Source organism: Papio anubis, chromosome 13 (assembly GCF_008728515.1).
Source record: "Papio anubis isolate 15944 chromosome 13, Panubis1.0, whole genome shotgun sequence".
Taxonomy (NCBI): domain Eukaryota; kingdom Metazoa; phylum Chordata; class Mammalia; order Primates; family Cercopithecidae; genus Papio; species Papio anubis.
In genome coordinates this window covers 86,505,063-86,518,363 of record NC_044988.1, presented here as the reverse complement: position 1 = coordinate 86,518,363, position 13,301 = coordinate 86,505,063, and the positions used below count along the sequence as shown (strand labels likewise).

General features: G+C 41.5%; 1 protein-coding gene and 1 long non-coding RNA gene across 5 annotated transcripts in view; one reads left to right on the top strand and one right to left on the bottom strand.

Annotated features, from left to right (window-relative positions):
- ASTN2 (astrotactin 2) overlaps positions 1-13,301 on the top strand; it is a 1,032,132-nt gene that overhangs the window by 375,108 nt on the left and 643,723 nt on the right. For all 3 annotated transcript variants that reach the window (XM_017949334.2, XM_017949333.2, XM_017949331.2), the window contains one exon: positions 8,372-8,518. In XM_017949334.2, the coding sequence (XP_017804823.2) occupies positions 8,372-8,518 (147 nt within the window). The remainder of the gene's footprint in view (positions 1-8,371; positions 8,519-13,301) is intronic.
- LOC116270114 lies at positions 3,979-13,270 on the bottom strand. Of its 2 annotated transcripts, none has more exons than XR_004178059.1 (3): positions 13,185-13,270; positions 12,540-12,639; positions 3,979-4,133 (listed from the first exon to the last, which is right to left on the bottom strand). It is a non-coding gene; the product is annotated as an uncharacterized LOC116270114 (long non-coding RNA). The 2 variants fall into 2 exon arrangements; XR_004178060.1 differs by lacking the exon at positions 3,979-4,133 and adding an exon at positions 11,416-11,478.

Genomic DNA, 13,301 nt, shown 5'->3' with positions numbered 1-13,301 from the left:
AGCTGCTTCAGGCCCGTAGTATTTTCTGGGGCTGAGAAAGGAGGAGCGACAGCCCTTCTTATTTTCTTCCATCTTTTTAAATTTCCTCCTTGTGATGGGGAGAGGTACTCTTGAAGACGTATGGGTCAGTATCCGGTGGGACAACGAGGCCACAACAAATCCGCCTAGAGTCATCACAGGTCCACAGGGCAATCTGGGGTCGGTAAGCAGCTCAGCAGTTAAATTTGGTGCTTCTGCTCTGCCCAGGCCACATCTAGCAGGTTGATAGAGATGTTGTGAAGGATGATGGCTAAGAGCTTGGGCCCTGACATCAAATGGTTTTTCATTTCAGCCCTACTACCTTTGAGCTGCATGTTCTTTGGCAGGTGATGGCTTCAGTTTCCTCATAGCGAAAAATGTGAGTGATAATAGAAACCATCTCATGAAGTTTCTGTAAAGATTAGAGGAAATACTGCATGAAAAAATTTAATTCTATTGTCTGGCACCTAAGTCAGTGGCTGTGTTACCAGTGATAGTGGTAGTGATGATGATGATGATGATGATGATAATTATGGCATCCTTTACTAAGAAAGTCATCTTAAGCAAAACAAATCTATACAAAGTACAATAAAAGGACTCAAAACATGACTTTAGAGAAACAAAATAAAGCTATTAATGTTTGCTTTGAAGAAAGAAAGCTCAAAGCCACCTAATTTCTACCTTTAACAAAATAGCTGCCCTGGGAAGGAGATATTAAATACATCCTATTTAATTTGGACAGCAGAAGCTCACTCATAGAGTGAGATTCAGACTGTTTAGACATTAAACTGTCTGAGAATAGAACTGATGCTTAGCAGGAGTTGAGTTTCCTTTCTCTGGAAGTATGAAAATAAGAGTGGATGAACACTTGCCCAGATCTTATTAAGGACAAATCTATGGATGATAAGATATTGGGAAAATAACATATCATTTAAAGGATACCATAGATTTGAGAGTGCCATAGTCAGAGAGCACAGGAGATCTCTATCTCATGACGGAGATAGAGAGGGAGAGGTGGGGAGAGATAAGGACCCAGGTGTGCAAGATAAAGGAAAATATGCCCCATATTGACACATCACACTAAAGCAGTGCATGGTAACCCCTGATATAAGAGACAGGTTGAGGATATGGGGCCATATGCCATAGAGTTTCTGAGAAAGTCCCACTCTCAAATATTCTTTCTTTCTGCCTCCAGCATGACACTTGCACTTGTCAGTTGACGTGTCCCAATTTCAGTTTCCAGAAATATGGCAGAGAAGCAGAGACACCAGAGCTCAGGTGCTGTGGGAATCCCATGAGGCACTCAGTGAGGTTAATGAGGCACTCAGCAATCTACAGTGGTCACCCTGATATACAGGCAGATTGGCGGCCTCTGCAAGGGTGTTTTTGTATGATTTCTGACGAGGCAGGAACCAAACCTTGCCAGGAAAAGTGAGTGAATCAATTTGTTAGAAAAAAAATACCAATAGCAGCAATCAAATACTGACATCTGTTGGTAGAAAGAGAAACAACGTTTAACCATTCACTCATTCATTCATTCAATAGATGTTTATTGAGCACCTACTATATTTAGGCATGCTATAGGCACTAGAAATAGGAGAGCATAAAATATGAGGTCTGGCATATAGTACTTGCACCTTAAATAGCTATTTATTGGATGAACTAATTCCCAGTTAAAGGCATTGAGTCTCAGACGTGGTGACATGACTTGTCCACGGGGGCCAGCAGCTAAGTGTGAAAATTAGGATTTCAGCGTGAGCAACGGTATCACATATCCTGCTGATGCCCATGTAGGTGCCAAGTGTTAGAAAGGGAGGTTTAAAGGAAATGAGATGGAAGGAAATCTACTGAGAGCTTACAGAGCCCTAAGTATGTGTCAGACATGGTGCTTAGTGCTGTAATTATGATCTCCTATTTAATACACACAGCTTTATCAGTTAGGGATTATCACTCCCCTTTTTTAGCTTAGGAAACTGAAACTCTGAGAGCTCACATAACTTGCCAGAACTTAGGCAGGTATCAAATGGAAGACTTTGGATTTAGATATCCACATCTAAAACCAAAGCTCAGGCCGGACATGGTGGCTCATGCCTGTAATCCCAGCACTTTGGGAGGCTGAGGCAGGCCCATCACCTGAGGTCAGGAGTTCAAGATCAGCCTGGTCATCATGGTGAAACCCTGTGTCTACTAAAAATATAAAAATTAGCCAGATGTGGTGGCATTTGCCTATAGTCCAAGCTACTTGGGAGGCTGAGGCAGGAGAATTGCTTGAACCTGGGAGGCAGAGGTTGCAGTGAGCCAAGATCACACCACTGCCCTCCAGCCTGGGTGACAGAGTGAGACTCCATCTATAAATAAATAAATAAATACCAAAGCCTAGCCTCTTTCCCCATCCTAAGTGGCCTTTCTGCCTGCTGGGCTTCTTCACCCTAATGTCTCCAGTTTCTAGAATCCCTTTCCCCCACCACATCACCGTTTGCCACTTTAAGAAATAAATTACTTCTCAGCCTAGGACCTGGTCTCTCATGCTTTGGGGAATCTCAGGAGGAAGTCAATCGGAGTGTACCAGCTTTAAGTTTTCCACACATAAGGATCTGATGGGCTTAGATCTATTTTTTCATTATAAAATGTGATTGATTCAATTCCAGATTTAACTGAAATTTGATTTTCTCCTCTCAACCTGGCATTTCCAAAGCAAGAATCAATCAAACCCCAAATTATAGGCAATGTGTGGATCAACAACGCTGAGTTATTTCCGGTCGAATTTCTCAAGCAATGCATTTTATGCCATTCTCTGCTGCCATGAGAGGAGCTGAGGTGTAAGAGGGAGGGAAAATGGAAGGAAAATTAGATTATTAACTTTCTCCAGTCCCAGCAATCAATATGCCCTGGTGGAATGCTATTCCTACAGCACAGCTTATTCACCTGCATGTAATGGGGAAGGAACTGTAAATGGTGGTGTGAACCAGGGAGAACTGTGACCTCAGCCTTCTGGGAAAAACAAAAAAACAAAAAACTCAGGTAATATGATCTGCAGCTATCATTTAAATAAGTAAATAAATAAATAAATAGCTTTTTTTTTCCTGCTAATTACATTTGGTATCTTATTTTGTCCTCACATCAGCTCTGAAAAAAGACCATTGTTCCCATTTTTCAGATGGAAATATTTTTTTCTTATTAGACTTATGGATCAGTTGGCAAGTGTCACACAGAGATTTTGTGGGTAAGCCAGGACTTGAACATAGATATGCCTGGCCCCAAAGGTCACGCTTTCTACGTGAGGGTATCCTGGGACCTTATTCCATGATGAAGTGGGAAGTTGTAGTGATACAGGGGAAAGGCTGGAACAGGACTAGTTCTTACCCAGTCTCTGTAACATACAAAATTGGGTGATCCTTACACAAGTCATTTAATTTGCTCCATACTTCTGTTCTCTGTAAAATGGAAATGATGGAGACATTTTGCTGAGAGGATTCAATGAGGTAATTCTTTGCCACTAACATGTAAGCTTCAAGTTCTTTGGCTGTTTTGTTTAGTAGTATTTTCCCCATGCCCAGACCAGTGTGCCTCAAGAGACAGGATGTTCAATAAAAATCAGCTGAATTGGTAAATGAATGGAGGGATGGAGAGAAGGATAAGTGCTCGGCACAGTGCCTGGATCATAGCAATCGCTCAGCAAGTGGAGGTTCCCTTTTCTGTCTCTGCATCTTACAACAGCAGTGCAGTAAGGAGCCTGCTTGGGGAGGGGGTGAGTATTATGGGAGAGATAGTTTCCACCTCATGACTGTCTACAATCCTTACTCAGAGCTAAACGCTATGCTCACCTCCCTGAGCAAGGAACTCTTAGGAAGTTACCTTGGTTTGAGTCCGACTGTGAAGTTTCTGCCAGGTCTGGTTGCCATGGCAACTCCCCGGACCTCCTGGCTGCTCCATGGGCATCTGGCTTAGTGAAGGCTTGACCTGCATGCTTTCATCCTCCTGGACTTCAGAAACAACTGTGGCGATTCAGGCATTCTCCGAGTAAATGGGTTCCCACAATGCTGTTCATTCTCATCCCAACTCCCACTTTCTCCTTCTTATGTCCTTCTCTTCACTTTTTACTCTGTCTTCTGCTTCTATAAGAATAATTGAATTCCTAATATGTTCTGAGAATATATTGGACAAATAGATGAGTCCTAGTTTCTGTCACCAGGGATGAGACAAATGCCACTATTTCTTTTGGAAATTATTTACCAAGGGCCTACTATGTGCCAAAAACTTTGCTAGGCATTAGACATGTATTGACTCATTTAGTTCCTACAACACCCCTGATGGCTAAGTCATGTTACTATTTTCTACGTGAGAAAACTAAGAGCCAATAAACTAATGTGAATTCACTTCCCATGTTGACTCTTTTTTTTTTTTTTTTTTTTTTTCCTGAGACAGAGTCTTGCTCTGTGGCCCAGGCTGGAGTGCAATGGTGTGATCTCAGCTCACTACAACCTCCACCTCCCGGGTTCAAGCGATTCTCATGCCTCAGCCTCTGGAGTAGCTGAGACTACAGGCACCTGCCACCATGCCTGGCTCATTTTTGTATTTTTAGTAGAGACAGTGTTTCGCCATGTTGGTCAGGCTGGTCTTGAACTCCTGATCTCAGGTGATCTGCCTGCCTTGGCCTCCCAAAGTGCTGGGATTACAGGCATGAGCCACCGCACCCAGCCATCATGTTGACTCTTAAAGACCCTGGGTTACTGTGATGTTTTAAATGACATAGGAGACACAATTTAGTCCAGCAGGACCCAGGGAGAGAGTATGAGCAATTCCACCTGTGCCCCTCAGCCTTCTTTTCCCAGACCAAAAATTAGCCCTGTGGAGTCTGGGTAGTGTATTTCTGGTAGTTTGTTAATTAGTGAAAGAAAGGTCTTGGCCACAAAGGCCAGGTGCTGCTGTGTGGGCCAGGAATGAGATATGCCCTCTAAGGGATCCACAGGGTGCTGTTATCCATGACTCACTGTCCAGAGTGTCTGTTCCCTGATGCCAGGGGCCTCTCACTACCTTTCACATCTCATCCTCTGGACCTGTCTCGTCTTCCCAAGAATTTATTTGTACTAGACTCGTCATTACATATTTTTCCCCCAGAATAGACTCCATAAAATCTAGATAAAAAACTCAGTGCTGGCCAGGCATGGTGGCTCATGCCTATAATCCCAGCATTTTGGGAGGCTGAGGTCGGTGGATCACCTGAGGTCAGGAGTTCAAGACCAGCCTGGCCAACATGGTGAAACCCTGTCTCTACTAAAAATACAAAAATTAGCTGGGTGTGGTGGCGTGTGCCTGTAACCCCAGCTACTTGGGAGGCTGAGGCAGGAGAATCACTTGAACCCAGGAGGCGGAGGTTGCAGTGAGCTGAGATTGCGCCTCTGCACTCCAGCCTGGGCAACAAAGGGAAACTTTGTCTCAAAACAAACAAACAAATAAAACAACTCCAGTGCTGCTGTTAAGTGTTATTTTAGGGGTTTTGCTAAATGATTAGGCTGGGGTAATAGGTTGACTTTTTAAGATGAGGTCTATGCAAGGTGCCAACCCTTAGTCTGTATTCTTTTTAGTAGATAATGTTGATGTTAGATTGTTTATGCTATTTAGTTGCTAAAATATTTATACTATAAATATTTTATCTATTTATATTTATAAATATCTATTGTAAATATGTATGAAACAGCTTCTTGTGGCACTCAAATAAGAGATAAAACATGTTCCTTTTTCTCTGTAGTTATTTTAGGTTTTAGAGATTCTCCATATTTGGACACTGGAATCATCTTTTTTATTTAATTTAATTTACTCTTCTATTTAACATTTATTCTATAACTACAATAACCACAATCTCATGGATAGTGCCTACCATAAGCCATGTATTGTCCTAGGACTGAGAAAAAAGACAAGGGTCTTATTCTTAAATTAAGTAACTTCTGGGTTCCAGGTGGTGATTTTGGCATAAGAGACACAAAGATGACGAAGGTGGGATCTTCTCCCTCAAGCAGGTCCCTGTTTATTAAGAAAAATACATTTCCATACAGGCAATGCCCCAACGGGCTATTGTAAGGGTTCTTGTTCTGTTGTAATCCAGTGTTGCAATAGCCGATGTTCTGTTGTGTGGCCAGTGCTGGATGTTGGCTGGCATGCTTTTTGATTGGTCAGCATCTATGTTATGTTGGTTGCTAACATTGTTACTGTCATTTATGGGAGTCATCATGCACTTACTGAGATTCTGCAATGGGCCAGTCACTGTGCTATTCATTGGGACATAATGGTGAGCAAAAGATGCTGCTTGCCTTCAAGGAGTTGGCTATTTACTAGACTCTAGTGTTTGGAATAAGGTATGAGGGGAAATACAATGAATATGGGTAGTTTATCTACCGAGAGCATACGAAATCTTTATATGTGGTGAGTCTCAAAGAGTGACGTGGTGACAAGGAAACAAATGGATTTCTTTCCAAAAGGAACAACACCTACACTAATGTTAACATGATGAAGAGTGTTAATGGTAGGAACACTGCAGTAATTCAGCTCTGCTAGTCTTTGGGCCAGGTGGGAGAGAGCACAGGAGGTATGAGTGTTGGGAGTCTTCATGAAAGGCCTTGGGTGCCAGTCTAATGAATGTGGATCACATCCTGTGACCAGATACCGTGAAACAGCTTGAAAGGTTTCAGCAGGGAGTGCAGTGAACAGATATGCATGCACCTCCCTTATCCCACAAGCAAACAGACAATAGAAGAGATGAAGGGAATGAGGTGAATATGCTAAGGACATAGAATAAATAGGGCTACACAACTGTTCAGATGCTGTAAAGGAGGAAGACAGAAACTCAAAGGTGACATCTCGGTTTCTGGCCAGGCTAAATGGCAATGCTTTCAATAAGCTGAGGATCCCAAGAGGGGGAGGCTTTAAAGAGAATATAATGTACCCTGTTTTGAACCTGTTATTAGTATATTTGACATGCTAATTGGATAACCACAGAAAGATATCCAGGAGGTGAGAGACAAGGTTTGCTTAAAAAAAGAGCCTAGCAGTAAAAAAAATTGGGGAGACATTGCTCTAAAACTGGTAAGCAAAACCTTGAAGAACAAAGCCTAAAGAATGAGAAACAAACGGGGACTCAAGACAGCCTCCATAGAATGTCTTTGTTGGCCCAGTGTCCTCTAGCTGTGCAGATCCAACCTACTTTTCCTATTATATCCATAAAATTGTCTTTAATTTTCAGAGGCAAAGCCACCCTCCTGACTCTCTGCCCACTCTTCTAGGTCGTAACACAATTTGTCTTAGAATCTAATTCGCTTTGGATAAGCTAGACTTTTCCTCCTAGCCTGTAAACTCCTGAAGAGGAGAGATTATTCTTCTGCTCTGTATGTGTCTCACATGGTAGCTGCTCAGTAAAGGCTTGTGAAATTCATTTGAGCTGATCAGCTTCTAACCATGAAACTCTTCTAAATGACAGGCATTATATACAAATCATGCTGTGTAATTGTCACAAGAACCCCGTGAGATATTTATTATCTTCATGTTACATATAAAGAAACTGAAGTGGTGGCCAGGCATGGTGGCTCATGCCTGTAATCCTAGCACTTTGGGAGGCTGAGGCAGGTGGATCACCTGAGGTCAGGACTTCCAGACCAGCCTGGCCAACATGGTGAAACCCCGTCTCTACTAAAAACACAAAAATTAACTGGACATGGTGCTGGGTGCCTGTAATCCCAGCTACTCAGGAGGCTGAAGCAGGAGAATCACTTGAACCCGTGTGGCCGAGGTTGCAGTGAGCCGAGATCGCGCCACTGCAGTCTAGCCTGGGTGACAAGGCGAGACTCCGCCTCAAACAAAAAGGAAAAAGAAAGTAAGAAACTAGGTTTGGAAAATGGAGATCCCACAATCAATGAGGGCCAAAGCCCAAATTTGAACCCAGAATGATCTAACTCCAAAATCCATGCTTATTTCACTAGGCTCTACTGAATTTAACAGCAAGGTATCTTCTCACTTGCCTGTAAGGAGAATGGAGGGCTTAATATCATCTAATTGTAATCAAGAATGACCAACCGAATTGGGAAGGGAGGAGTAAAAATTGCCACGAGTTTCAGGAAGCCTGTTTCTTTTATGTTTACCCAAAGGAATCATAAGAAGCTCATTTTGCAGAGTGTTAAACCAAGGCCCAAAGAGGGCCCACTGAGGTGTCATAGCAGGCACAAAGGTTAGAAAACATGATTTTTTTTTCTTTTCTTTTCTTTTTTTAGATTCCCAACTGGAAAATAATAGAATTCCCATTGATGCCACTCCCATTTCCTTACCTCATGGAATTTTGTGTCTTTGTGTGTGTTTGTGTTACCAGGTTTGCTGAAAAGCCCAGTGAACAAGACAGCCCTAACACTGATTGCTGTGAGCTCCTGCATCCTGGCCATGGTGTGTGGCAGCCAGATGTCTTGTCCACTCACTGTGAAGGTGACTCTGCATGTGCCCGAGCACTTCATAGCAGATGGTAAGAGCCAAGCATTGCAGATGCTCCACACCCACTCAGCACCTTGCACCCCTGGCTGGTCAAATGTTTCTACGTATGGCCCAATGTTAGAATTATTATTATATGTATTATAGGGGGAAAAAAAAGGAGCATCTAAATACCTTGGAAGAGGATCTTATCATTTGGAGTCTGGATTATTTGAATTAAGGACTACTTTTACTTTATAATTGTTTTTTCTTTCTATTTTTTCTTTTACTTTAAGTTCGGGGATACATGAGCTGAACGTGCAGGTTTGTTACATAGGTATACGTGGGCCATGGTGATTTGCTGCACCCATCAACCTGTAATCTAGGTTTTAAGCCCCACATGCATTAGGTATTTGTCCTAATGCTCTCCGTCCCCTTTACCCGCCACCCCCTAACAGGCCCCAGTGTGTAATGTTCCCCTCCCTGTGTCCATGTGTTCTCATTGTTCAACTTCCACTTATGAGTGAGAACATGTGGTGTTTGGTTTCCTGTTCCTGTGTGAGTTTGCTGAGGATGATGGTTTCCAGTTTCACCCATGTCCCTGTAAAGGACATGAACTCATTCCTTTTTATGGCTGCATAGTTTTCCATGGTGTGTAGGTACCACATTTTCTTTATCTAGTAAAGACTGCTTTTAACATATGAGCAACAATCAAGTTTAAAAATAAAGGAAGAGCTCAAATGTGAATGCAGAAAGATTGAGCTACTTCAGAGAAGCTACTGGTTCTTTTGATTGTAGATCCATTTCAAAATAAAAATGTCCCCCAAAGAGTATTTGCTAATTAAAATCATATGACAAGAAAGACTGTATGAGTTTTAATGGAATTTCCTAAATGTCCTGGATAATATTTATATTCTCTTTCCCTGTAAATATGCTTTACAAGTATCTTATATTGTACCATTTACTTTTCACCCAATTAAATTGAATTAATGAGACACTGTAGCCACCTTAGTCATTAGCAAAGCATGGTCCAAGGCCCTGATTAAGGTGGTTGCTATTTATTGCTAAAGTGCCCTCCAGAAAAGTTGTCCCAGTTTACACATTCCAGGAAATGTTGGCGTCTGTTTCTCAAACGCTTCTCACATGGTGTCACCGTCTTTAGATGTATTGAAGTTTGGCATAATTATAATAAAGAAGGCATACCTTAACTGTGCAACTGTGCAACTTAATAAATTTTCAGGTTTAGAACTTTTTACACTTTAAAAATTGTATACATTTTACACTTTTTCAAATGTATACGTCTTGATGAGTTTGAAGATAAGTAAATACCCATGAAATCAACACCATAAGGAATGCCATAAACATAGCCATCACCTCTAAAAGTTTCTTCTCACTCTATATTTTTGTGATAAGGACATGTAACAGGATTATACATAAATCTACACAGATAAAATCATAGAATATTTCCAGCACCTCATAAGGTTTCCTCGTGCCTCCTTCCAGTTAGTGCTCTGTAGAGGCAATACACTTTCTGACTTGTAGCACCATATTAGTACCATTAATTCTTAAAAATATTTTTGCATTTTGAGATGTATTGAATGTTTTTGAGATCCTTACCCTCTATTTGCCAGTCTTCCTTCAGTGAAATTCGATTTTATCTCCATGGTTTAAGTCTCAGTGTTCAGAACTTAGCACCATCCTTTTAGTATATTTTGACCAGAGCAAAGTGGAATTTTACTCCCATTCTCTGAAACACTCAAACTCCTATTAATGCATCCTGATTGTTCCAACTTCACCATAGTGCAGAAGCCCCTGCTTGTTTTTCACTGGGACTGCAAATAAGTTCATATACATTCAGAACTTATATTTCTTATTTCACATACGTTCATTTGACTTTCAGACCTATGTACATACAAGACTTCAGCTCATCTTTAATGAGTCGTATGTGCACATAAGACAGGTAAATATGTGGTGGGGGAGATGGCAGGGAATGGTGTAGGAAAGCAGGAGGAACAAAATTTACAGAAGCAAATAGTTTCATGGATTATGCAGCTGGAAGAATTGCATGTCCCTACCCTTCATCTCTCAGCTGTCACTACTCATTAATTGTAGAATGTTAAGACTTAAAGGTGTTCAAGTTTTACATATTTATTTTCATACATGTAGAAATGGAAGCCCTGAGAAAATAACTTGCTCAAGGTGAAACAGTTTAATGGCTAAGAGCACAGGCTTTGGAATAATACAAACATTAATCCAAATGCTTGCTCCATTGTCTGCCTCTTTGATAGCAAAGTGAATTCCCCTCTCTGAGCCTCTGTCTCTGCATCTATAAAATGTGGATAATAGTAGTACCTACCTCGCAGGAGTATTCTGAAGACTACTACTCCCGCCTTTTATCATGTTCATCAAATTTTCAGATAGCATGTGGCTGAGAAATGGCGAACAGTTGGGAAATAGCAAAATCAAGGCATTACTTAAGAGGGCTACAAACCATCTTGATGATTTGGAAGGATAGACCAAAGTGTGGTGAATTAAAAGGTGCCCTTTCTCAGTGTGCCCAGTGTCTTAAGCTTAAAATTTTATAATAGCCTGTGAAATTGTCTGTTTCTGCCTCTAGACTGGAATCTCTGTGAGGGCAGGAATTATGTCTTTGGGGAGAAATATTATATTCCCATTGATAAGCACAGTGCCTGGTTCATAATGGATATTCAGCAAATATGTGTCCAGTAGATGAGTGTTGCCTGAATTAAAACTGAGTTGTTCATTGTTCTATAGGATCCTTCTAGTAGATCTCTAAGCACACAACAGATACTGAATCAAAGAAAACTAAGGCAGATGACGCATAGCGATCAAAGATGTTTTGAAATGTACCCATGAAGTTTTAAAATGTACCCAGGATTTGTCTGCAGATGCAGAAAGAATTGTTGTGAAACAAGCAGTTTTCATACTCACAGATCTCAGATACACGATGTACAGCACACCATGCAGACCATGTGGGAAAGCACCCATATCTACCTGCAGGCAGAGGGACCAAGTGGAAAGCATGGGAAAGAGCCTGTCTTATGGTATTGCAGGAAGAAATGGGTGAGGCAGTGTAAGCAGGGCAGACAGATTTGAGATTGGCTAATTTGAATCACTTTAGTGGGCTCTAGGGTTTCAGAACTGCTCCTGATTGCCTGGTATCTGGCTCTCGGGTGATGAAGGAAGAGAATATTCCTTCCCAATGTGTACAAGCTGTATAGAGGAGATGACTGGAATGTAGGTTCTGGATTGGTTAATATTCATATGAAAGAGATGCTCCCTGGGCAAGTCTTTTGCTTTCTCTAAGATATGACTATCCCTGGAGGGGAGGGCTCTCCCCAGTCAGGAGGCTCAGATGCCAGAGCACCAAGCTTACAGAACATAAGAAAATATAATTAATGCAAAAGAAAAAGAGAAACAACTACGGAGTGTTCACATCCTGGAGATGTGATGGAGCAAGCTTAGAAGACAGCATTGGGAAGGCCTTGTCCACAGTATCTTAGTCTCTAGGCATAATGGAATCTCCATCCCTTACATGCCATAATATCTTGGTAGGAATGAGTCCTTTCAAATGAAGTAGGCTTTGGTTTGGATCTAAATTTTGTTGCTTAGTTACTATGAAACATAGAAGAGTCAAGTTAGCTACCTGAGTCTCATTTTTCTCATCTATCTGTAAAATAAGGATTATTATGTGATTGAATGTTATAATGTGTATGAAGTGCTTAGTAGAGTGTCTAAAACATTGTTATAGCCCAAAAAATGGTAGCTGTTATTACTCTTATTATCAAAACAGTTTGTAGAGAAAGAGACTTCAGAAGCTGGAATATGGCGAGGCAAGAAAATATAGAAAACTAAATAGGTGAATTTAGCTACTCTCAGTGAGGTGAATGGAAGAGGGAGTACATTATATGCTCTGTTCCAGCCAAAAGTGACTTTCCCACTTGGAGATGTTAATACTTGAAAGTCCTCCATCTCTGGGGCTCAGCAGGAATCCTGGGAGTATCCAGCATTTGAAGCCAGGTGGATAGCTATCTGGTAATTCCAAGCAAGCTCACCTTCCCCAGCATGATCCTAATGCCTCCTTTGGCAGAAACTCTATCAGCGCTGCTCATCTCATTCCTCCAAAAGCTCTCCAAAGCAGTCTTTATTATCCACCTGTGGGAGATACAGAAACTGGAATGTGAAGGGGAGTAGAATCAAATCATCTGTAGGAATACAGAAGGGTCTAGAAAATTGATTTTATAAATTGTACTACTGGAGTTTCCAGCTCTGATTTCTGGAGATATGAGGGTATTACCTAGGGGGATGAGAGGGAAAATGATAATAGTGCCTATTTTCTTGAACCCATGTCATCCCTTAGCATTGATATTTATAAATGTGTTGCAACCTAACATAAATGTAGTAACAAACAGAGATGGAAAGTGCACAATTCTATGATATTTTACATATATATATTCACCCACATCATAATACCGGCCCCTTAAGACTGGCAAAGTTTTTAAAAACATTAAAAACAAAGTCTCAATGAGGCCTGTCGGGATGAGGGCAGCTCATGTCAAGTGCAAGAAGCTCCATTTGAGACCACGTCTCCCACGGACCAAAGCCAGGGCAGCTTTCATCCTTTTTCAGTCACCCCCATGAGTTCCAAGCTGCCAAGGTGCTGGCCCTTCTTAGTAGAGAGAGCTCTCAGCCACCCTTACGCGTTGAGCTGTCCATGGTGCTGGATCATTGGATGGGGCTGAGTAATGGGTCCTGTCTTCCAGGAGAAAATGAATTCTGCCCCTTGTGTTACTGCATAGTTATACTCGATGCTTACT